General features: G+C 59.0%; 1 protein-coding gene across 3 annotated transcripts in view; it reads right to left on the bottom strand.

The window, feature by feature from the left end:
- Nucleotides 1-23,362, bottom strand: part of ABCA3 (ATP binding cassette subfamily A member 3) — a 41,635-nt gene that overhangs the window by 904 nt on the left and 17,369 nt on the right. For all 3 annotated transcript variants that reach the window (XM_044936179.2, XM_044936178.2, XM_025274964.3), the window contains 24 exons: nucleotides 22,746-22,862; nucleotides 22,383-22,503; nucleotides 20,609-20,782; nucleotides 18,390-18,571; nucleotides 16,375-16,518; nucleotides 15,764-15,893; nucleotides 14,980-15,134; nucleotides 14,596-14,751; nucleotides 14,302-14,512; nucleotides 13,167-13,317; nucleotides 10,858-10,956; nucleotides 9,357-9,543; nucleotides 8,328-8,631; nucleotides 7,729-8,002; nucleotides 5,914-6,118; nucleotides 5,151-5,370; nucleotides 4,713-4,871; nucleotides 4,269-4,441; nucleotides 3,631-3,759; nucleotides 3,315-3,509; nucleotides 1,415-1,602; nucleotides 813-983; nucleotides 391-581; nucleotides 181-254 (listed from right to left, as the gene is read on the bottom strand). In XM_044936179.2, the coding sequence (XP_044792114.2) occupies nucleotides 181-254; nucleotides 391-581; nucleotides 813-983; nucleotides 1,415-1,602; nucleotides 3,315-3,509; nucleotides 3,631-3,759; nucleotides 4,269-4,441; nucleotides 4,713-4,871; nucleotides 5,151-5,370; nucleotides 5,914-6,118; nucleotides 7,729-8,002; nucleotides 8,328-8,631; nucleotides 9,357-9,543; nucleotides 10,858-10,956; nucleotides 13,167-13,317; nucleotides 14,302-14,512; nucleotides 14,596-14,751; nucleotides 14,980-15,134; nucleotides 15,764-15,893; nucleotides 16,375-16,518; nucleotides 18,390-18,571; nucleotides 20,609-20,782; nucleotides 22,383-22,503; nucleotides 22,746-22,862 (4,110 nt within the window). The remainder of the gene's footprint in view (nucleotides 1-180; nucleotides 255-390; nucleotides 582-812; nucleotides 984-1,414; nucleotides 1,603-3,314; nucleotides 3,510-3,630; nucleotides 3,760-4,268; nucleotides 4,442-4,712; nucleotides 4,872-5,150; nucleotides 5,371-5,913; nucleotides 6,119-7,728; nucleotides 8,003-8,327; nucleotides 8,632-9,356; nucleotides 9,544-10,857; nucleotides 10,957-13,166; nucleotides 13,318-14,301; nucleotides 14,513-14,595; nucleotides 14,752-14,979; nucleotides 15,135-15,763; nucleotides 15,894-16,374; nucleotides 16,519-18,389; nucleotides 18,572-20,608; nucleotides 20,783-22,382; nucleotides 22,504-22,745; nucleotides 22,863-23,362) is intronic.

Raw genomic sequence — 23,362 nt, 5'->3', positions numbered from 1 at the left:
TCTGCAACTTCCCTTTTTCATCCAATTTTTCCCCCATCTCAGATATTTTGGCTATAAACACCCCAAACCCAGTAAGTATCGGGGTGAGTGTTAAGAGCAGAAACTGAAAGCAATTGTTCCTTGGAAAGAGCTGACTGGAGAAGGAGTGACTGCTGGGGGCCTGCTGGGGCCCAAGCTCACCTTCGCCCAGCTGAGGTCATCGCCGGGCAGGTGGTAATGGACCATCCCTTGGTGCTCATCCTCCAGGACGCTGCCTGCACAAAGAAGAGACCATGTCCCCCTGAGGGCCAGGCTGGACGGCCAGGGGAGGGTGGCGTTCGCCCCAGAATCGTGAGTCTGGTCCCAGTGCTCAGGGATGCACAGACGCACGGCGTCCTCTGCGGCACATACCTGGGAAGGTCAGGCCCACGAACGCCTTGAACTCCTCCAGGGCCTCCTGCTGCCCATCACTCCGGATCTTGGCCCGCAGGGAGTAGCCGCTGCCAAACTTGCTCTTGAGGTGCTGTGGGCTGCCCAGGCACTTGAACTGACCCTGCACCATGATGGCCAGCCGGGTGCACAAGGCTTCACACTCCTCCATGCTGGGGAGAGGGGGCGGAGCCTGATATATCAGCGGGGAATGCTGATGCCTGCCCTCCACGCCAAAACCGTGCACCTAGGAAAGTGCTGACGCCCAGATCAAGCTGTTCCTGATTCCCACGCTCAGGGTGTGGCCCACTCGCCTCACAGACTCTTCACCAGAGGCTGACAGATCTTCTGTCCACTCAGCCCCTCCTGGCCCACCCAGCCCACAGCCCCCATCCTGGCTGTACCTGTGGGAGGTGATGACGATGGCCTTGCCAGACTCTCGGGCCCGTGCCACGGTGTCCCAGAGCAGACGCCGGGCCACAGGGTCCATGCCAGTGGATGGCTCATCCAGGAAGATGACCGCGGGCTCTCCCAGCAGGGCAATGCCAGTGCTGAGCTTGCGCTTGTTGCCACCGCTGAGGCCGAGGGGGTGTGGGGGAAGGCGAAGCTGACAGTTAGTGTGGGGTCCCAGGTCCCAGCAGAGGACGGAGCCCAGGGATGGCAGAGCCCCCGGGAAGAACAAGGTGAACGTGCCCGGAAGGCCTACCTCACAGAGCAGGAGGCCCTCAAGAGCCGTGCGCATGGGGTCGTCCTGCAACCCACAGAGAGCGGTACCACTGCCTGTCTGCACCCAAGGGGGCCTGACTGGGGGCCTGGCCATGCCTCCAGTGGGGAGTACCTGCAGGGTAGCCCTTCTCATCTAGCACTGCCTGGGCCTTGCTGCCATACCCCTGCGGATCACGGAACAACGAGTGGGAGTCCCTGACCCATGTGCCCCCTGCTCTATGATAAGGGATACCCCAACCCCACCCTGGGAAGGTCTGGGGTCACCGGGACTGAGGCACACCTGTACGTCCTGACCAGCTTGTTGGCGTGCGGCTCCAGGAGCAGACCCCGCAGCGTGTTCTCCACGCACGCGCCAATGTGGCGCTCGGGGATGCCCCGGAGCCGGGCGAACATGACCAGTGTCTCCCGGCCTGTCAAGTGGTCCAGCAGGGCATCGAACTGGGGACAGTAGCCGATTCGCTGCCGCACCTGGGGTTGGAGCACAGCAGGGAGTTGGTAGGTCAGAAGCCTTCTCTCAGGAGATCTCCCCAAGGTGGTCCCTCAGCTGGTGCACTGGAACTGGCGGCTACCCTCTGCCAAAACTTGCCAAATGGCACTTCGGTGGGGACACTAGAGAGGCTTGCCTGGCTCAGTGAGGGCTGGGAGCACTGGGACCCAGACTGCCCCCCAACCAGGGGTCAGAGACTGGCCAAAGCCTGGTCTACCCTCGGCAGCAAGGGGGCGGACGGCTACAGGAATGCATTGATTGTACTAAGTGACCGTGTCTATGCAACGCTTTACAGCTGAGAGATATCCACTCTGTACTTCATCGGATGTTTAACAAACACCTAACGTGTGCTGGGACCTTCCCTTTCTCCCTTTATTAAGAGACGTTTGTTGGCGACACCTTTGGGGTGGGGTGTAGCCTAAGAAGACAGCATGGCAGCTGGGCTCGGGTGAGTGGCCACGTTCAGCAAAGCCAGAACGCTGCATGTCTGGCCTCCAGCTCCAGCCACGTTCGGCAGCTGGTGGGCACAAGCATGCCTGGGTTCTGTGGATTCCAGAGATGGGGTTTCTTTTTCTTTAACCTCCTCTGGGTTCTCAGGCTTCCAGGATCTGGTCTTAACTGGTTTGGAGACCTTCTTGGCTGTGACCGTGGCAGTTACTCTCTCTTCCCTATTCTCTCCCTTCCAACTGGAGCGCAGAATAAACGTGTCTCAGGCTCCTCACCCTGGCCTGCATTTCCTGGACCACGTTTATAGAGCCCTCTCCCTTGCATGCCTTTTCAATCTTGTTTATTTCTCTGAACAAAGGAAACACGGTTGTTTTATAATCTGGGTCTGCTAACTGCAAATCCAAAGTGGTGGGCTTGACCCCTACAGAGCCCTGGTGTCTGTGGGCTCCAGCCACAGCATGGGGTCTCCTCCGTCTGCTTTTCTTGTGTGCTGTTCAGGCCTTGAAATACTACGTGAGGGGTTCTCGGAGGTCCAGGATGAAAGCCTTCCTGCAGAGAGGGTGCTCTGCGTGCTGTGGTTGCGGCATGGCTGACTGGGAGCCCCTGATGCTGGTTCAGTAGATGCTGTCACTCCCAGGCACAGGCCCTTCTCTGCTCCTTCCGCTGCCATGCTCAGCACATGTGGAACTGTTCACACAGTCCCCGGGAGCAGGATGGCCTGCTTCATGCTAACTCAGAGGGGTGCCTCTTCGTTTCTGCCCCCTACACACAATAAGGTCCTTAACCCACGCCCAAATCTCAGGGGCCAGAGTGGCCTCTGTGCAGGGGTGGCTCCTGCTTGCAGACTCCAGCTGGGGGTCGTCACTAAGCCTCTCGCTCTTCCATGATCTCAACCATGGGGTTTAAGGTTAACCTTTCATCCAGCTTTTGGTTCTTGGTTTGAATGGCCCAGGGCACCATTGCCATCACTGCGCACACAGACTGGAGTCCTTTTGAGAGGACAGAGTTCTGTGGGTGCCGCTCTGTGCCCAGGTCCAGAGATGTCACTAGTCCGGGGTTGGGGGGGACCCGGTCTCAGCCTGCCTGCCTGCCGCGCCTGGTCCCTTCCAGCCCCGGGTGCTCTGATACAGCCTCACTCCTCTCTCCACCACTTGCTTAGCTCTGGCCGCGGCCACTGCCTCGTCCTGCTCTCCCTGAGCCTCGAGCCAGAGGCCAGCCTCATCCCTGCCTCCCTGGCCGCACCCACCTTCCCGATGTCAGAGCTGATGCTGTAGCCCCCAACAAAGGCGTCCCCAGAGGTGATAGTCTCCTCCCCGGTCAGCATCTTGAAAGTCGTGGTTTTCCCGGCTCCGTTGAAGCCCAGCAAGCCGAAGCACTCCCCTTTCTGGACCGCGAGGGACACCTTGTCCACAGCGAGGAGCGGCGCCCGCTGCTCGTACACCTGCGCGTGCGCGGAGAACACAGCCATGCGGAGGCGGGGGCAGCCGGCCGAGGGCAGGGCCAGCCGGGGTGGGGCGGAGCAGAGCAGTCTGGGCAGGGCCAGCCGGGGCGGGCCGCCTCACCTTGGAGAGCTCCTTGATGATCAGAGGCGTGTCCAGCAGGGAGTCCAGGCTGGGGGACAGGATGCGGTTCCTTTCGTCCGTCACGTCCTGGTCTTCAGGGAGCGCCGCCGTCCGGGTGTACACTTCTGTCTAGTTGTTTGGAAAAGAGACCGCCGGGGTGAGCTCCCCCGAGGGGTCCGTTCCCGCGGGAGGAAGAGCTAACTAAGGTCTCCCAGGCCGCTCACCCCATTTCAGCCCCACGCGGGCCAACTCAGGTCTCCCACCCCTCTCCCAGGAGAGCTGGGCGGCCATCAGGGCTGACACTGGCCCCGAGGAAATACACACCCCTTTCCTTAGAAAAGCCTAGTGTCTGCCCCATTAGCCCTGGGGCCACCTGTCCTGCAAGTGCTGTCTTGGCAGGTTTTGTTTGTTTGGGGAGGAAATGTATGTGACAAACACGAGGGTGCCGGGGCCCCCAGGTCTCCGGGGAAACTGAGATCCCCGAGGCCCCAGGCTCCCTCGACCCATGGCTTTAGAGAGCCCCAGGGGACGCTGTGAGCGCTGCCGGTGGACTCCCTGCGCAGTGGCCCCAAGGAAGGCCGACCTCGGTGGCAGGGTGCTCCCCTGCAGAGCAGCTGGAGGCCCGACGGGCCACTCACCAGTGCCCGCCTCCTCTGGAAGGCACACAGGCAGGTCTTCAGCCTCCACAGCAGGTCGGCCTCCACGAGGAAGAGCAGGGTGAGGTAGGCAAACCCTGAGGCGGCCATGGAGGTCACGAACCTGCCGACCCCCGGGGTGCTCCACGCGTAGAAGTTCTCTTGGTACTGGATGTCTGTGCAACACGGGACAGGGTGCTGCACCCGTGGCCTGGAGCGCCCCCCCCTCCAGGGGTCCCAGCCCCCCCAGCCCTCCCTCCCGACCCCTAAGTGCCTGTGCCCAAGCCCTGGGTGAAGGCTGCACAGGTGGGGCCCACTGGGCCTCTAAGGCTGTGTCACAGCCACATGAGGACCCAAGCACTGCCCGCATTTTGGCGGCTTCACCTTCGAGGTGGCCCTTGTGCCTGTGAGGGGTTCAGCTGTCCGGAGTAAGGCCTGGACACTCACTGTATTTCCGGCAGTAGTGGGCCGCCACGTCGGAGGAGGTGCAGTACCGTCTGGTTTCGTAGTTCTCGTAGAAGTTGCTCACCGCCATCCCCAAGCAGTGGTTGGGAAGCACCAGGAACACGCGGTCCAGGGTTCTGGAAAGTTCTTCTAACTTGACCGCTGTGGGGAGGAAGCACAGGCCAGTCAGCGCGGGAGGACACACTGTACCTGTATGTGCGGTGCAGGAAGAGCTGGCGTCCGGAGTTCCCCACGCAGCTCAGCCATGCCTGCCCCAGGGATCCAGCACCGGGCCTGCTCTCCTGCTGGTGCGGGTGCACGGGTGCCGTGGGGCAGGGCCGCCTGGGCACAGCGGCTGCAGCACGGCTGGCCAGGGTGCCGGCTGGCTGAGCGGCTCTGCGGGTCACGGAGTGGGTGAGGGGGTGGGCTCCTGGCGCCCACCTGGGATGCGCATGATGGTGACAACGAGGAAGGTGGCGATGCCCGACAGGATGTTGAATATGGTCAGCCGCGTGTAGGCGGTGGCCGCCCCAGAGAAAAAGAAGCTCATCAGGTACATGAGGGGGATGATGGCCCAGCCGTAGAGCGTGAGCAGCAGCAGGACGTCGGCCACGTGCCCGTCCCGCGTGAAGGCGTGCACGTCGAAGGCCTTGAACACCACCTGCAGCGGCACAGACAGGGTGCGTGAGTCCCTGCCCAGCAGCCCCCAGGCCCCATCTCCCAAAGGAGCAGAGGTCGGGGGGCGGGGCGTGAAGAGTGGAGGGGTAGGGCGCGAAGACGGGAGGTGGGGAGCAAAGAAGGGAGGGGGTGGGGCGTGAAGATGGGCGGGGGGCGGGGGTGGGGGTGGGGTGAAGCTGGGAGGGGCGGGGCGTGAAGATGGGCAGGGTCAGTCAGGGTGGTGAAGACAGGAGGGGCGGGGCCTGAAGACAGGCAGGGGCGGGAGGTGAAGACAGGAGGGGGCGGGGCTGAAAGGCGGGGCGGGGCGTGAAAGCGGCGGGGTGGGGCGTGAAGATGGGCGGAGCTGCCAGGGCCTTCCCACCCCCCCCCACCCCCCACCCCCCCCCACCCCCCCCCACCCCCCCCACCCCCCCCCACCCCGCAGCAGGGGTGGAGCCGCCAGCACCTGCTGGGAGCCCAGGGTGATTCTGCAGGCTTCCCCCAACCCCAGACGCGCGGGGAAAGGCCCCAGCGCCACGCAGCTCACCAGCAGCAGCAGACTGGGGATGAGGAAGGACAGGAGGTCCCAAAGCAGAGCCGAGAGCCAGAAAGTAGCCACGTGGACACCGCTCACGAACTGCACATGCTTGGCCTGGACGGCCCTCTCGCTGACTGCTAGGATGGAGAATGTGCTGGCCAGGAATGCCATGGCAAACAGTAAGTTGAGGGCGATGTCGAATCCTTTCCGGCCCCTGTGGTGGGAGGTGGGGAGGGCACAAGACAGGTCAGGGATAGAGCACAGCATGTCTGGGCAGCTGGGCCATCCAGTGCTGGCTCCCTACTGTCCAAAGTGGGTGATGCAGTGACTCAGCCACTAAAGGGGGTTAAGGAAGAATCCAGAGCCTCAGGGGGCTCCGCACCAGGAAAACTGCATCCCCCTACCCCACCCAGGAACAGCTCCCCTTCTGGGCATCCGGTCCGCAGTGATGGCACTGCTGCCCTCCCAGTGGCCTTCCATCTGTTCCCTGTGCATCCACTCCCCACACTCAGGTGTGTATCTGACACTTCCACCCGGCTCTGTGGCAGCCCGGGTCAGACCCACCATTGGGCATGGCATCGGGGTGGTGGCAGTCTCCCCACTCTCGTTCTTGAGTGGGCAGGACCTTCAGGTGCCAGCAACACCTATCAGAGACCAGCGCCGACAGCATCATTCTGTACCTTAAACTGCCCCCTCCCCAGCCCCTGAACATTTCAACACGCGGTGCTGGGGTGGGGAGTGCTCTGAACTGATGAAGTCCTGGCACATGTGGATGAGTCTTGAGAGTGAAAGCCAGTCACTCAAGGCCACACGGTGTCTGATTCCACCTACGGGAAATGTCCAGGATAGGCAAACCACGGGGACAGAGAGTGGACTCCGGCTGCTTAGAGGTGGAGGGAAGAGGAACGGGGAGTGACTGCCACGGTGCTGCGGTTCCTTGAAGATAATGAAAATATTAGATAAAACTATACTGTGGTGATGGCTCCATCACTCAATGTACTAGAAACCATTCGATTGTGCACCGTGAACCGGAGAACCATATGGCAGGTGGGTCATAGCACCGTGAACTGGAGAACCATATGGCAGGTGGGTCATATCTCTTAGAGCTGTTTCAGCAAAAGAAAAACTCCTGTTCTCATCCACTTTCACTGTGCTAAGCCCGACTCCCCAGCCTGACCCCTGGTGCAGCGAGAACAGAGGACTGCCACCCAGTCTCTGCTTTCACAGTGGGGTCGAGAGGGGGCGGAGGGGGAGGAGGACACCGAAGGGCCAGCAGGCAGTCTAAAGTGGGAGGTGGCGATGAAAGCCCCATCAATGAACTGCCCTGAGGTGGGGTGACAGTTCTGCAATAAACAGACTTTTCTGGTTTCATCTGGACAGTCCCCAGAGGTCTAGGGGCTCTGCAATCTGGAAGAGGAGAGTCCTACACCATGAAGGTGACAAGGCCAAGGATAGAGATGCCTGAGATGGTCCCCGACTTGAGGCCACTGAGGGGCAGCGACACACACACACTTGGCACTGAAGGCCGTACCCCCAGGACATAGATCGGCAAGCGCTGGGTGCAGATTTGGGAAGAGGGTGCAGCACCCTCCAGATCCACAGGAGTCTCCGGTGGGGCCTAGGTGTGTGTGGGCTGGGGTCTCCCCAAAGTCTCTGCTGTCCCAGGAAAGGTTGTATGTGGAAGGCTGGGGAGGGTGTGGGGTTGGGGTCCCCGTGGGAGGAGCCCAGCAGTGCTTTGGGTGTGGAGGCGGTCAGTGCTGGTGCTAGGAGCAGGTCCTGAGCACTTGGGGACAGGGTCCTGAGGGGGTAGGACAGGGCACATACTCATTGAACTGGTCCTTGGCAGCCTGTAGGGCGCTCCGGGGCTGGGGGAAGTTGGACACCGTGATGGAGGCCCGGGGGCCACACAGCAGCTTGAACAGGAGGTTGTCCACGATGGCCAGCGCAGTGGCTGGGGAGTGGTACGCTTGGTTGTTGAACAGGGCGGTGACGACCGTGCGCTCGCCCATGTCTCTGAAGGACGCTGCCACCAGGCACCGCTCGTTGAAGCCGCCCCCCTCTACTGAGGCCCTGAAAATCAGGAACTCCTCCAGGTCACCTGTGTGGCGGTGGCAGGGGCAACAGCAGGGTCAGTGGTGTGGATGACCAGCTCAAGGCCGGCCGCCCGCCAAGGCCCTGCTCTGAGTGCCTGTCCCGAAGGGCCGCAGGAACCACAGAAAGGACATATCACCTTCCACCCACAAGCTGTCCAGGGGCTGTGGGGCCACAGGGTGGGGGCCACAGGATCCAAGGTGCAGGCCTGGGGGGGCACCCCCATAGCCACAAGCTCTTCCTTCTGCACCCCCACGTGGGTAAGAAGGGGGCTCTGCCAGCACAAGCCACGCCCCCGAGCCCCCTGGGACACCCCCCGAGATGCCCCTTACCCAGCACCTCTCGAGGCTCCTGGCCCTCGGCCTGCAACATGTCTTTCAGATGCTCTGACAGCTGCTGATCCAGCCGAGAGGTCCCGGGGACCGAGAAGGGCACAACGGTGCGGCCGTATTCGCCCAGGGTTAGCTTTAGGAGGGGGTCATCAAAGATCTCGGAGGAGTAGTTGATGGCCAGGAGGGCCAGGGTGAGGCACGTCACGGGTACCAGGACCTGGGCCGCTGCCACCTTCCACTCGCGCCAGCTGTAGGCGGCCTTCTTCAGGAACATGGCCCAGAACTGCTGGCAGTGGAGGGCCAGCTGCGACAGAGGGGGACGGGGGTGACACGGCCGCCAGCCTGGGCCAGCCCCGCCCCTGCCCCCGGGGCCTCCGGCTGACAGTGGCGCGCTGGGTCCCGGGCCTCCCCCCAGGGCCCGGGCCCTCACATGGAGGACCCATGAGAGCACCTCCTTGTAGGTGCCCCTGGGCCTTGGGGCCTCACACCAGCTGTGGCGGCAGGGCAGGCACTATTCCATCATCCAAGGATGTTAGGGGACCCTGTGCTACCCCAGAGAGGAGCCAAGGCCTCGGCCTTCCGTCCCTGCTGGTTGGAAGACTCTGGCCGCGCTCACAGCAGAGCAGGTGCACAAACCTCCCACTGCCTGTATTCCCCACGCTCAGTCCTTCACTGTGCAGGTCAGGCTGGCAGGGACCAGAGCCCAGCTCCGTTGTGAGCTGCCCAGGCGACCTCGGCCCAGGCCTCAGCTTCCTGTCTGTAAAACGGGCCCACGGCTGCCTCTGTCTCGCTGGGTACAGGGCACATGTACATGGGGCGGTCAGCCTTATGAACGGCATTTGCACTTGTTCGTGAATGGCCAAGTTAGAACAACGAGAAGTGGTGGGTGCTCAGTTAAAACGCTCTGGGTTTTTCTTCTCTGGGCCAGCCTTCAGGAGCATGAACTGCGACCTGCCCTCTCCCTGGGGGCCTGGACCCTCTGGATGCCCGCGTTTGCCCTCACGGCCTCTGATGCTCTCACGCTCTCACCCCGGTGTTGAGCCTAACGGCAATGCACTCCTCCTCAATCAGCGCACCGACGCCGTCGGTCGGGTCCATGGTTCCGCACAGGTGGCCATCCACGGCCCAGTCACTGGCCCGCCTCTCGTGCTGGTACTGCAGGGCAGGGAGCTGAATGGCCTGGATATCCATGCTGGTGTCCACCAGCTTGCCAACCCTGGCCGAGACACGGAGGCCGGTTCAGAAGAGGCTCCTCGGGGAGGGAGGGGGCAGCAGAGGAGGAAAGCCAGTGACTGTCAGGGGCACTAAGGCAGATGGCCATCTGTTCTGCCAGCTGGGCCTTCGTGTGCCCATTCACGCACTCATCCCTGCCTATTTCCAGGACGCCAGCTGCGGAGACCAGGCAAAGCCCAGGAGAGAGAGAGACAACCAGGCAGGCCCTGATCCTGAGGGCCCTGGTCTCCTGGAGAGACTGACCACGGTCAGCATTTATGCCCCAGACTGTCCAGGAGACAGGATGGGGCGCAGGGCACAACGGCAGTGTGGGGAGGGCTTGTCACAGTGTAGAGACCTGCAGGTCAGGGGTCACTGCATGCCGAGACCAGGAGGCAGAAGAATGTATCTTGGGAGGGACCACCTCGGGGCGGGCATGACGGTGCATGCGGGGGGCGATCCCATGGACTGTAGCCTGCCAGTCTCCTCTGTCCATGGAATTCTCCAGGCAAGAGTACTGGAGTGAGTTGCCATTTCCTTCTCCAGTGTACTTCCCAACCCAGGGATCAAACCCGGGTCTCCTGCATTGCAGGCAGATTCTTTACCAACTGAGCTACTCAGAAGTACATGTGGGGGGCAGGTGGGGGCAAAGCTGGCAGGTCCTCGGGTGGCAGAGATCGGAGTCATGGCCTTGGGCTGCGTGGGGGGCTGCACTGAGGCTGGGAGCCAGCCAACCTGTGCACCTGTGTATTTATATTCACTGATGGTGTTGCCTCCTCTAGGCTGTGAGCCCCAAGGAAAAAAATCTGCATAACATTTATTTTTGTATTTCTTGTTCCTAGCACTGTATCTGCTGAATAAAGCATTCAAGAAATGTTTGACCGATGTGTTAATTGTCTGGAGCCCATGCCCCAGTTCTGAGGGGTGAAGGCTAAATTTCGTATCTTCACTACAGAAGGAGACATGCCTGGGGATGATCACCTGAACTCTAGAAGAGCTCCCTGGAGGGGCCCAGGGCAGGGGCCAACACACAGGGTGGGAGTGGAGCATCCGGGCATCAGAGTTCCACTGCTCTGCGGTCTGAGTCACCCGAGTGTCGGGAACCTGGCCGAGTCTGTGCTGGTGTTACTAACAGGGCCCTGCAGATGTGAGCTCAGGCCCTGAGGGCTGGCCTGCTGCCCTCCTGCCACCCCGGGCTGTGGGTCCACCTCGGACGGGTGTTCCAGATGACAGTCAAGGGCACTGCTTTATCATCACCCTTTAGAAAAGCCACCCGCAGGGCTGAGCGCCTGACGGATGCAGATGCACGGGTACTGACCGGAGGAAGACCTCCTCCATGGTGGTGACGGAGGCCCCGAAGCTGGCAATGCCCAGCTCCTTCTGCTTCTTCTCCAGTTTAGCAAAAAGACTTTCAAACCTGAAAAAAAAAGAGACCAGGGTGATAAGTCGCTTCTCAGTGACTTTCTAGATGATGTGTTCCTAAATAATCACCTCAGTGCAGTGTGGGGGAGGGGCAAAGGAAGGTGAGCTCCTGGAGATGGTGTCTCAGTAAAAAAGTTCAGCTTTGTCATCCCCTGTCCCCCTTCCTCCCCCAATATAGCATTTTTTTAAATAATCTTTTTTTTTTTTGGCCAGCCATGCTGTGTGGCTTGTGGAATCTCAGTTCTCTGACCAGGGATTGAACCCGGCAGTGAAAGTGCCAAATCCCAACCGTCAAATTGCCAGGGAAGTCCCCACACAACCTCTTTTGGGTACTTGGGCCTATAAGGCACTCTTTGATGGCACACACGTACATGAAGTCACAGACCAAACCAAAAGAAATTGGGGAATAATCATGGACTTGTAGGACACAGAAGTCCTTTCTAAGGAGAAATCACAAAGGAAAAGATAGAACCCATTTGATGTAAAATATCTGCGAGGGAAAAACCTCTCACAAAATTTGAAGGCAGCAATGAATTAGGTCTTCCTGGTGGCTCAGACGGTAAAGCGTCTGCCGTCTGCCTGCAATGTGGAAGATCCGGGTTCGATTCCTCGGTTGGGAAAATACCCTGGAGAAGGAAATGGCAACCCACTCCAGTACTCTTGCCTGGAAAATTCCATGGACCGAGGAGCCTGGTAGGCTACAGTCCATGGGGTCGCAAAGAGTCGGACACGACTGAGCGACTTCACTTCACTTCAATGAATTGGAAAAAAGGTACAACAGAAGTGGTCAATGTTAATACTGAATACACAGGACTGGGACATGCAACAGCCAGAAGAAGCGACGCTTAGCACCCAGTAAGCACCGGAAGTGGTCAATCTGCCAGCAGGAGTGGAAGAAACACAAGATGATAAGTACGCAGTGTGGGCCATTCCCACCCATGAGATACACAAGTAATGAAGAGAAGTCTGATTCAAAGCTCTCGTCAGTAAAATGGACCCTCCCTGTCCTGTTGCTGGGGAAGTCAAACTCAAAACCTGTCCGGGGGAGTCTGGTAACAGGTACCCCACTGCTGGGGATCTATCCCAAGGGGCCACTGGAGACCTCAACAGAGTTTTCTAGAAAGATGTGCATTAGCATATTTGCATGTGTGTGTCTGTAAAACATGAATATGTGATGACAGAGTAGGTGTTAAAACAAATTATAGTACATCTAAGTCAGGGAACGCTGCCATGATTAAAACCACATTGCTCAGTCAGGCTGGTAGCAAGATTAATTGCACCTGTAAGTTTTCTGTTCCAAAGTTTCTGCATGTGAATCAGAAGTTTCGTTTTTACCTGCCCACATGGGGAGTCTGCTCTGTTTACAAGGCATGTGTCCACAGCTCAGACTATGAGACCAAGAAGATATGTGAGTTCACAGCTGCACACCAACCCTGAGTGGCTGCGGTGTGAGGAGCAAGCCACACATGGAGAGCGCCAGTGCACCCAACACCCTGTGATGACCACCCTTTCCCTTGGGTACAGCCCTGATGCACAGGGAGGCCTGGCACCCCAGGCCCAGCAAGTAGACTCACCAGGTACCAACCATCACCGGCCCAGGAGCCGAGAGGGACCCTGGCCAAGCCCACAGATGCAGGGTGCGTGTCTCACACACAGTCCCACTGAGCCCCCTTCTCAGATCTGCACCTATGTGTGTTCTGGGACATGTATGTACCTCTGTGTGCTCTCTCTAGGATGTGTGCCTAAGCATGCTCCAGGACACATATGTACCTGTGCATGCCCTGGGACACATATGTACTTGTGTGCGCTCTGGGACACACACATGCCCATGCATGCTCTGGGACACGTATGTACCTGTGCACGTTCTGGGACACAGATGTACCTGTGCACGTTCTGGGACACAGATGTACCTGTGCATGCTCTGGGACAAACATGTGCCCGTGCGTGCTCTGGGACACATATGTACTTGTGCATGCTCTGGGACACACACGTGTCCGTGTGTGCTCTGGGACACGTATATACCTGTGCATGTTCTGGGACACAGACATGCCCATGCGTGCTCTGGGACACATATGTACCTGTGCATGCTCTGGGACACACACGTGCCCATGCATGCTCTGGGACACATATGTATCTGTGTGTGTTCTGGGGTACATGTATGTACCTGTGCGTGCTCTTGGACACACACATGCCACACGTATGTACCTGTGCGTGCTCTCCTTGGGAAGAATGAACGACAGCTCTGCCCCGGCGCTGCTCTCCAGGGTGGCGTTGGGGACGTGGTGCTGGACCAGCCGGGAGATGCCCTCGGGGTTGCAGTGGGGCTCCTTCACCAGCGTCATGTGGTAGCCTGCGCCTGAACACCCCAGAGTGTTCGGTGCTCACCCAGTGAGCCCAGTGGGGTTCACCCAGGGCCCTGGGCTCCCTGGGGAGGAGGCAGGCTCCTGGGGAAGGGGCTGCAGAGTAGGGGCAAGTGAAATGGAATCGATGCCCCTCAGGGTGGCTCAGGGCTGTCATGAGGGGCTCAGCTCCCCTCCCCTCACCCTCACTGGGGAGAGATGCTGGAGGACCCGCAGTGCTGAGCACAAGGAGGTGAGAGCAGAGCTAGACTTCAGACTGCAAGTGGCAGAGGCTGGGTCCAAACTGTCCCCAAGACCTCTTCTCCCTGCTTCCTTGGTAACAGAGCCTCAGGACAAAGGCCGTCCTCTCCAGCCTCCCCCCAGCCTGATGGTGAGCACTTGGGGTCACCTGCCACTTGCGGGGCTGTGTGTTGGCCAGGGGAAGCTGTGGGGGTTCAGAGTGCACCTCCTGGGGTGTCTGGGGGAGGGGCGCTGTTCCTCTGCCTTTGCTTCCTCTGCGGGTGGGACATGAGCAGACCTGGCCTGCGAGGACCATGCCGGATGGAGAGCAGTCCTCCAGAAGGGAAGCTGCACTCACATAGCAAAGAGGGGGCTGACTGCACCCACTGCCCACCCACCCTTGGCAGTGCCACGGGCCCCTCACCTGTTCGGGAGCTGTGATGCTGGCAAGCAGACTTGGCTCCTCCAATGGCACCCCTGCTCTTGGCAGGGCCGGCACTGACTGTTAGTCCACCAGTCAAGGCCAAACAACGCTCCACATTAAGACTTTCTGTTCTCCTCCTCGTCATTCTCACAGCCCCTCTGCCTGGGCCTCGGGTCTCCACCCACAGGGAGCAGACAGGCCGTCTAGAGAAGGCCACTCCCCACCTGACCTCAGGGGCCCTCGGGGAACATGACCAGTGGACACTTTGTCCCGCACCTGGACCAGCCACGCGACCCCGTGTGGAATGGACTTTCAGCTGCCTGCCGGCCCCGCTCACCGTATTTCTCCTTGAGGAACAGCGACGACCCACAGCACTGCAGCTCCCCCTTGGCCATGATGGCGATGCGGTCCCCCAGCAGGTCGGCCTCGTCCATGAAGTGGGTAGTCAGCAGGATGGTGCGGTCGCTCTTGTGCTGCTGCAGAAGGTCCCAGATGGCCCTCCTGGAGATGGCGTCCACGCCCGAGGTGGGCTCGTCCAGCATCAGCACCTGGAGGGTGGAGGGGTAGCCCTGTGAGGACGGCAGAGCCCCGGCCTGGGCTGCAGGCCACGCCACAGGCCCCCCAGGCCTACCTTGGAGCCCGCAATGAGGGCGATGCCGATGGAGAGCTTGCGCCGCATCCCACCGCTCAGAAACCTGCTCCGGGAATCCCGCTTCTCCTCCAGCCCAAGCACGTGCAGCATGCGTTTGACCTCCTCAGGGCACTTCTGACGCGGCAAGCCTTTCAGCTGAAACGGCAGGGATGGAGATCCGGGCCGTCCAGGCGGCACCAGCCTTGGTGCTGTCCCTGTCCCTCCCCATGCTGGACCTCACGCCCTGACCACCCCACACCCCACAGTCTGCTGACGGCTCCCTGGGGCAGGTTCGGTTTGCTGGGAGGCTAAGGGCTCCGAGGCTGCCTCGCGGGTGATGGGACCACTGCGGCAGCCCGCGCACCCTGTCCCCTGCCGGCTCACCTGAGCGTAGAAATACAGGTGCTCGGCAACGGTCAGGTCGTCAAACAAGACGTCATGCTGTGGGCACAGGCCCAGGCTTTTCCGGATCTGATCCATGTCCTGGGAGACTTCGTACCCGCTGATGTAGGCTCGTCCACTGGTCGGGGGGAAGAGACCTAGGGCCGAGCAGAAGACCCCGGGGCTTGAGGTCAATGCAAACACCCTCCAGGAGCAGGAGGAGGGCTGAGCCTCCCTGGTTCGCGTGGTGAGCGCCCCGCCCCACCGAGTGGGCCTCCAGAGACAGAGGAGGGTCATCAGTCCTGGGTGCTGACGCGGCCCTGAGCCCTCAGACAGAGATGGGGTGGGTGGCTGGTACCTGGGGGAGCGGGTCAGAGGGCAGTCCTAGGAACCCAGGAGAAGCAAAGCCCGGAGGATGGTTACTGCCCCATGACCTCCTGACCCTGTGGCCCGGTCCCCACAGGATCTTGATCCCGGGCACCTCGGCTTATTAGGGATGAGTGGCATGTCCCCCACACCCTTGGACCCCAAGTCCCAACTTGAGCCTGTGCTCAGGGAGGATGGGGCGACTGGCAGAGCTGGGCCGGCGTGTCCAGGACGGCTTTTAGGAGAGTGGGCACGGGACCCCCATCAGTGTGGGTGGAGCCCTTCCCTGTGGCCTAAGGGGCTCCCACCCTGTCCCAGGGCCCCCACGGCTCCACAGCTCTCAGCGTGGACAGGACAGCCACCTAAGGACACGTGGCCGGCGGTCAGGGGTGGGGAGGGGGCGTGGAGGCCGGGTCCTCACCTGTGAGCATGGAGAGGGTGGTGGTCTTCCCTGCGCCGTTGTGGCCCAGCAGGACGGTGATCTGGCCCTCGTACAGGTTCAGGTTCAGGTCTCTGACAGCCGCCTTGCCCTTGTTCCCCACTCTGAACACCTGCAGGAGAGGCAGGGGCGACCCTGGGCATCAGGAGCCCCCTGGGCCCTCACCGCAGAGGCCCTCCATCTTACTCCCGTGGGAATCCCCGTCCACCCAAGGGTGTTGGGTGGAGATCATGCCCAGCGCACCGCAAGGCCAGAGTACTGACGGAAGACTCCTTCCTTCCTGCGGCTCCCGACCTGCCCCTCCCCAAGCCCCCAGCACCCAGCGTCTCGGCAGGACTAGAAGGTCTAGAAGACCAGGCATTGCATACAGCAAGCCCAGAGAGCGTCCACTGCCAAGCTGGTCAGAGGTTAAGGGGGGGCAACAGCAGGTCCTGACTCGATCCTGAGCCTCCACACTGGGCCCTGGGGCACAGCCTCGGTAGCCGGTGCCTGGGTGCCAGTCAGAGGGCAGCCCCAGGAACCCAGGAAAAGTGAGGCCCAGAGGATGGTTCCTGCCCTGTGATGCTGCGGTCTAGTCCCCACAGGCGTGGCACCTTGGACACATGCTTGATCTTGATCCCGGCCACCAGGTCCTCAGGCTCAGCTTCAAAGTACTCGGTCCTGAGCACCTTCTCAGGGTCGTCGTCCTCCTCCTCCTTCCCGAGCGCCGTCCTTGGGCGTCCGCACCAGTACGAGGGCTAGAACAGAAATCTCGATCAGCCTAGTTACGTCAGCTCATTTTTTCTTTGCCACACACAGAGCAACCACTGACCGACACGCTGGAGCTGCGAGCCTACCAGCCCCAGCCTCGCCCGCGAGGTGCTGCTGCAGAGAACGCACTGCAGAGAGTCCTGGGGTCGGACGGAGACCCCGCGCAGCTCCGCGCCCACTGCCGTGGGAAGTGCTGAGTCTGTTCCCTGTTCTGCCACAAGGGCTCACTGTGCACAGAGCTCAGAGGTGATAGGAGGAAAAGTAAACCAAGAAACTGAACACGAAGCCAGGTCAGAAAGCGGTCCTGCCCAGGGCGATGTGGGGAGGCCCGGCTACATCCTCTCGGGTGCTCGTGAAACAAACCAGACGGCCTCGGGCCGGCCTCCCTCCCACGGTCTGGCTCCCGCAGCGCAGGGGTCACTCGAGGGTGGCACATGGTTGGCACAGTGGTGTGGGCGGGGTCACAGGAGAGGTGAGCACAGGGCCCTGGAAGAAGCCCCCCAGGGGAAGCCCTGCTGGGGGAGAATATATCACCCACAGCTCCAGCCCCACTCCCCGTGTACCCCAGAGCCAATGGGGCGGTTCCAACGTGTCATATTCCGTTGGTTTGGGGGGACACCTGTCTCTCATTGTAAGAGACTTTGAAATCAGAATGTGTCTTACAGATTACAGAAACCACTACACAGAACAATGGCCAGTATTTTTCTTTCTTGGTGTCAAAGTGATGGTGCCTCTAAGAATCAGGACCATCTTAGATTTGATGAAATAATGAGTGGACCCTGATGCTAGGAAAGACTGAAGGCAAAAGGAGAAGAGGGTGGCAGAGGATCAATGGTTGGATGGCATCACTGATTCAATGGACATGAACTTGGACAAACTCTAGGAGATAGTGAAGGACAGGGAAGCCTGGCGTGCTGCAGTCCATGGGGTCACAAAGAGCCAGACACGACTTAGCGACTGGACAACAATGACAAAGTGAATGGACACTTGATAAAGATTAGTTGAACCAAAGATAAACAATAAAGTGGCTCCTGGCTAACCTAGCTAATCAACAGGGAATTTGTTAACAATTTGGTGGTGCACGCATGAATACTGTATAGTCGTTAAAAAGTGAAGCTGGTTGAGAAAAATGCATGTTTGAATAGAAATATATTTACAAATACATTAAAAAATTATAAATATGCACAGATAAAATCTAAAAGTGTATTTGTAAATAGACCCATATGTATATGTACTTAAAATACCTAAGATGTACACTGGGCTTCCCTGGTGGCTTAGATGGTAAAGAATCCACCTGTAATGCAGGAGACCCGGGTTTGATCCCTGGGTTGGGAAGCTCCCCTGGAGAAGGAAATGGCTGCCCACTCCAGTATTTGGGCCTGGAGAATCCCATGGACAGAGGAGCCTGGGGGGCTAAAGTCCATGGGGTCACAAAGAGTTGGACACGACTGAGCGACTAAGACTTTATAAAACGTACCTAGAAAAAAAGAGCAAGTCTCAAGCATTTTTACATCATCCCCTTTTCTAAGAACAAACGTATAGATGTCAGATAACATACACGCATGCCGCACACGCACAGGAAACCATCTGAAGAACTACACCCAGAGTGTCAGCGGTGTTCCTCTCTGGGTGGTGGGATTGTGCTGTTCACTCCAGCAACACGATCAGTTTTGCAAGAAGCTCTGTTACTTTGTGTGCATAAAACCCAACCAGATATTTTTTGAGGAAGGCGGCTTGGGTGGGGCTGTGTGCAGGCCCTGTGGCCAGCCGGCCAGTTCCAGCTCCTTCTCTCGGACCTGGGCATTGTAGGTCAGGGGATGGAAGGGCTTGGGGCACGCAGGTGGCCATCAGAACTCACCAGGATGAAGAAGTACCAGGGCTGGGGCACGCCGAACTGGCCCGGGAGGACGGCCTCCACGTACCAGGCCACAAGCCCGTAGAGGACGGAGTCCAGCAGCAGCATGCCCAGCACCTGCCCGAAGGTGAAGTCGTCGTCCACATTGACGGGACTCAGGAGGTCTCGCCATTGGATGCCTGTGCCTGGAAGACACACCAGGAGACGGGCCTGACGCGGACCCGCAGGGCAGAGTCAGCGTGGCGGCCCCCAGCTCCCAGCAAACCCGACAGCTCTCCCCTGGCCTTTCAGACCAGAGCAGGTCCCTAGATCGGTGTCACAGAACCAGCAAAGCTCATGAACTGACTAGAGGGCCTCATGTTTGATTTGCGACATATACGTGTGCAAGCGCGTCCATCTACACAACACATCTATACACAGACACATGGACACATGTACACATACACGTATGAGGTGCATTTAATACAGGTCTTTTCAGAGAAGGGAAACATGTCAGTGCACATAAAGCTCTGTTTAGCGGTGCTCGTGGTGTCCTGTCTTCTCACTGGTTTGTAGCATCACCGTCCAAAGGATGCCTGGGGGTTTCTGTGTGGCTGACTCCAGGGCCCCTGGTGGAAATGGCTGGTCTCCAGCCTTGTGCTCTGTTAACTTCCAAACTACAAATTTGTCTGTTTTAGGAAAATTCAGTATAGAATTTTGAAAACAGCGCCATCTAGTTTGACTTCTCTTTGCAAATGTTCATTTTAAAGAGCATCTGAGCCCTGGAAGGTACTATGCATTAAAAAAAAAAAAATCCACAGTTTATCGCACACTGCTGAACACAGAGAGACACATATATTTACAAGTCCCCCGTGTCAGCTGAAGAAAAACATTCTAATGAAGGATAAAGCCACACTGAAGGTTCTTGTGGACATCCACGCCCTCCCTCCTTAGACCACAGCCAGTAAGCCATGAGAAGTAGGAATTGAGGCCTGGAAGAAACGCAGGCTTTGCGCCTGAAAGAGGATGTCGGTGTGGGGTGGGGCTGAGAAGTGGGGTTGTGTTTCCCCTCCTGCGAGCAGAGCAATGCCAGGTCTCCCAGGACGGACGCCAGCACAACACGGGCCATGCGGAAACCCATCCTGTCCCTCCTGCCTCTGCTTAGAGCCGAGGAAGCGGGAAGGCGGGCCACGTCTGGGTCCACGCGCCTCTTCAAGCCTTTCCGTGAGAGGGTCTGAGTGATGGGAACGATCAGGGCCTTCTCCTGAGAGGTGAGTGCTCTGCCGCTAGAGATTTCCCAGCAGGTGTGGGGTGAAGGGTAAGACCAGGTGCACTTTCAGCCTTCAGACGAGCCTTGACTCCACGTCAAGTGAAATCTGAGCAAAAACGGGAGTCCCCAGGCCAGCATCAGCCCAGCAGCGTTTATGACTGCCAAGACACTTTACACCTAAGCCTAGTGGAACAGAGTGTAAAGAATCCGCCTGCAATGCAGCAGGCCAGGGTTCGATCCCTAGGTCAGGAAGGTCCCCTGGAGAAGGAAATGGCAACCCCCTCCAGTATTCTTGCCTAGAGAATTCCATGGACAGAGGAGCCTGGCGGGCTACAGTCCATGGGGTCGCAGAGTCAGACACGACTTAGCAACTAACACATGACATTTTACAGGTTAGGAAATGTCACAAAACCCGAGAAAGCCATGTCCTGGTGTGTCCCTTGTTCCTCTCTCAGGTTCCCTGTCTTCATTGCCAATCCCTGCAGGAGGTATCAGGGAAACAGGGGGAGGGGAGATGCTAATTCCACTGCTTTACCGAGAGCTGGGAGCTATTGAACTCACAGACTGAGACCCCAGGCCTAGGAACCCTAAACCCATGAGGCAGGCAGAGACTCAGAGGTGACCAGCCTGTGCCCCATGACCGGCAGATGTAGACTCTCACGTCCAGTGTCTTCCGACAGTGACAGCTGGTCCCAGGCAGGGCTTCGTGGGGAGCTCAGAGAAGGGAAGGCAGTGGCTGATGTCACGGTGGACACCCTGACTCTCTGTCCAGTCCGCCACATGTCTCTGATCTGCCTCCCTTGTGGCTCCGGCCCCTTCTCCCCTTCGTGAGGATGTGCCTTCCGGGTGCTTGGCTTGTGGAGCTGCACTGACGTGGCTGGAGCGAGCGTCTCGGGGCTGGAGGGCCCTCTGCTCAGACCCTCTTAGGGCAACTGAACCAGCAAGGGCAGCTATGAAAAGGGAGACTACTCACCTTTGGCTTCAAATTTCCCTATGAGCTGAGCTCCCATCGCCATGGCGACATTGGACAGGAGGCAGGAGAAGAGCTTCTGGCTCAGCGTCATCCAGTTGTACCGAGGAGCGACGAAGAAGTAGGGGATGTAGGAGAAGAAGTAGAGGAAGCCGCCAATGGCTGCTGCCATGTTGGCTGTGGATGGAGAGAGGGCAAGACGGGCGTGTGTACCCCCAGCACCCCCTGGGGCACCAAGGACCCGTCCCTCGTGCGAGCCACCCGACCCCAGCCTAACATTGGCTGGGGACCGAAGTTCAGTGCTGGGGGGACCCCACTCAGTCCACAGCCTCTTCCCTTGTCGGGATGCCTATGCCACAGGGAACACCACTCCACCTGGAGCGGCACGTGTCTGCCCCATCCCAGGGACCCCACCGTGACTGCTCCACCCTCTCTCACAGACCCGCCTCCAGCTGCCTTCACCTGACGTGACCAACACTGAGCCCTGACCACCCACTGCGCACCCCCAGCCCCGCCCTGTCTCGTTCACTCATTCGGCCCACAGAGACTCATTGGACTCGATCAGTGCCAGGCCCTGGTCCAGGCACCAGGGAGGCAAAGCCCTCCACTTGGGGAGCTTAGGACCAGTGCGTACATAGCTGGTGGAACTGGGGGAGCTTAGGACCGGCGCGTACATGGCTGGTGGACAAGAAAGCCAGCAAGGCAGGGATGCTGGGTGGGCACAGCCTGCGACGGGCAGGAAGCCGCTGACCCGGGACAAGATGCACCCTGGGCTGGGGGCTGCGACTGTAACCACGTGGCCAAGGGAGGCCTGGATGGGAAGGTGACACGTGGGAAAGACCTGAAAGAGGCAAGTGTCTACGGGTGCTGGGTGGGGAGACAGGGGGCTTTAGTCCATGCAGTGACCCCCACAGACTCTGGCCTTAAGAGTTCTTTATGCCCTAAAGATCTGTTGAGGACATCAGGGGCTTCCCTGGTGGTCCAGCGGTTAGGAATCTGCCTGCCAATGCAGGGGACGCAGGTTCAATCCGTGGCTCAGGAAGATCCCACATGCCTCGAGATAACTAACCCCGTCCACCACAGCGACTGAGCCTGAGCTCTGGAGCCTGCGAGCCACAGCAAGAGAAGCCGCCACAAGGAGAAGCCTGCTCAGAACTAGACAAAGCCTCCGTGGAGCAGCAAAAAACCCAGTGCAACCAAAAACAACCAAATGAACAAAATCGGTTAAGGCAGTAAATTTATATGTATTTTACCACAATAATGAAAAAAAAAAAAGAAGTTAGTTACAAGACATGAAGGGCAGCCTGAGAGGCTCCGAGTCAGGTTTAATAGGAGAGATGGGGGAATAACAGGGCGCAGATGATGAACTGAAATGAAGGTCTGAGATCCTCAGATCCAAACATCCACACAGAAAAACCAGACCTAGACCATCAGCAGCCTTCTTCCCAGCAATAAGGGAAGCCCCGTGGCCACAAGCTAATGTTATCAAAGTGCCAAGGAGATGCTTACACGCCTTCGGAAGTGAGGGCAAAACAGAGCTCTCTTGGGACACAGAAAGTCAAGGAGAATTAACCCCTTGCCGAGCTTCACTGAAAGAACTGTTCAAGGATGTATGCCAATACTTAGAAAGCTGAATGTGGAGGAGGCGCAGAGTAAAGAACACGTCGGCCCCTGGGTCGTTTCTGTTCAGATGCCCTCGGACCCCTGAGCCTCACTCATCCCAAGAGAAACACTGCCGTCTTCTGAGCTGGGGATCCCCTAAGACAGGACAACTCACCTTTGCTGAAGAAGGTGCTGACCATGAAGCTGAAGGAGATGGAGGAGACAGCAAAGCAGGCCAGGAAGACCAGCAGCAGCGTGGGGTCGCTGTGCGCCAGCACGGCTACGTCCTTCTTCACCTGCGCGGCAGGGGCAGCTGGTGGTGGGGGACAGGGACACAGGGCCACCTCCGTGCCCTCTGTGGGGGCAGTCTCCACCATTGGAACTGGGACGGGCAGGAGGAGGTGCCACACAGCGCTCCCTCCCACCAGGGCGGAGTCTTGGGGGTCTCCCTGGGGGTGCCACGGGTGTCTCTGCCCACCACCCCCCATCCTGGACGCCTTGCTTTTCACGTCAGACTCCCTTCTGGGGCCGCGCTCACCTTGACGCAGAAGAGCAGGGTCATGAAGGAGACAGCGACAAGGAGGAGGAGGAAGAAGAGGAGGAACCACGCAGTCCAGAGCAGCCAGCTGCTGAGCCCCATCATACGCATGTACTCCTGGGGGTGCACAGGATCTGCTGCACTTGATCCACGCTGCCTCCCCGGGCCCCAGTGCACCCCCACCACGCCACGCCATGCCAGCCCTGGCCCATACAGCCGTGCCCGCAGCCACACGGGGCTGATTTGGCTGAAACTAAGATTAAAAATCCTGCTTCTCAGCCCTGCCTGCTGCAGGTGCCCAGTGGGCCCACAGAGGGGGCGGACCCAGGCCCGTCTATCTGCACGGACCGCGCTGCTGTGGGGGAGGTGGGACCAGGGCCACCTCTCCTGGTGAAGTGTCTCTCCTGGGCCGGCAACCAAGCAAGGCTGATTTCCCGGCTTTCTACTCACAGTTTCAAATGGCGTGAAAAATGGGATGATTGGAACAGTGGCCACCCACACCCCCACCACTTGGGCTCAGTGATCATTCAGCATCTGGTCATGCTGGGTCCATCTATGTTATCTGGGGGCGTGTACACATGCAAACACCTTCTCCTGAACTGTGTCCTTGTCCACAG

This window comes from Bubalus bubalis, chromosome 24 (assembly GCF_019923935.1).
Source record: "Bubalus bubalis isolate 160015118507 breed Murrah chromosome 24, NDDB_SH_1, whole genome shotgun sequence".
In the NCBI taxonomy this organism is placed as follows: domain Eukaryota; kingdom Metazoa; phylum Chordata; class Mammalia; order Artiodactyla; family Bovidae; genus Bubalus; species Bubalus bubalis.
This window is presented reverse-complemented; position numbering and strand designations above follow the sequence as displayed.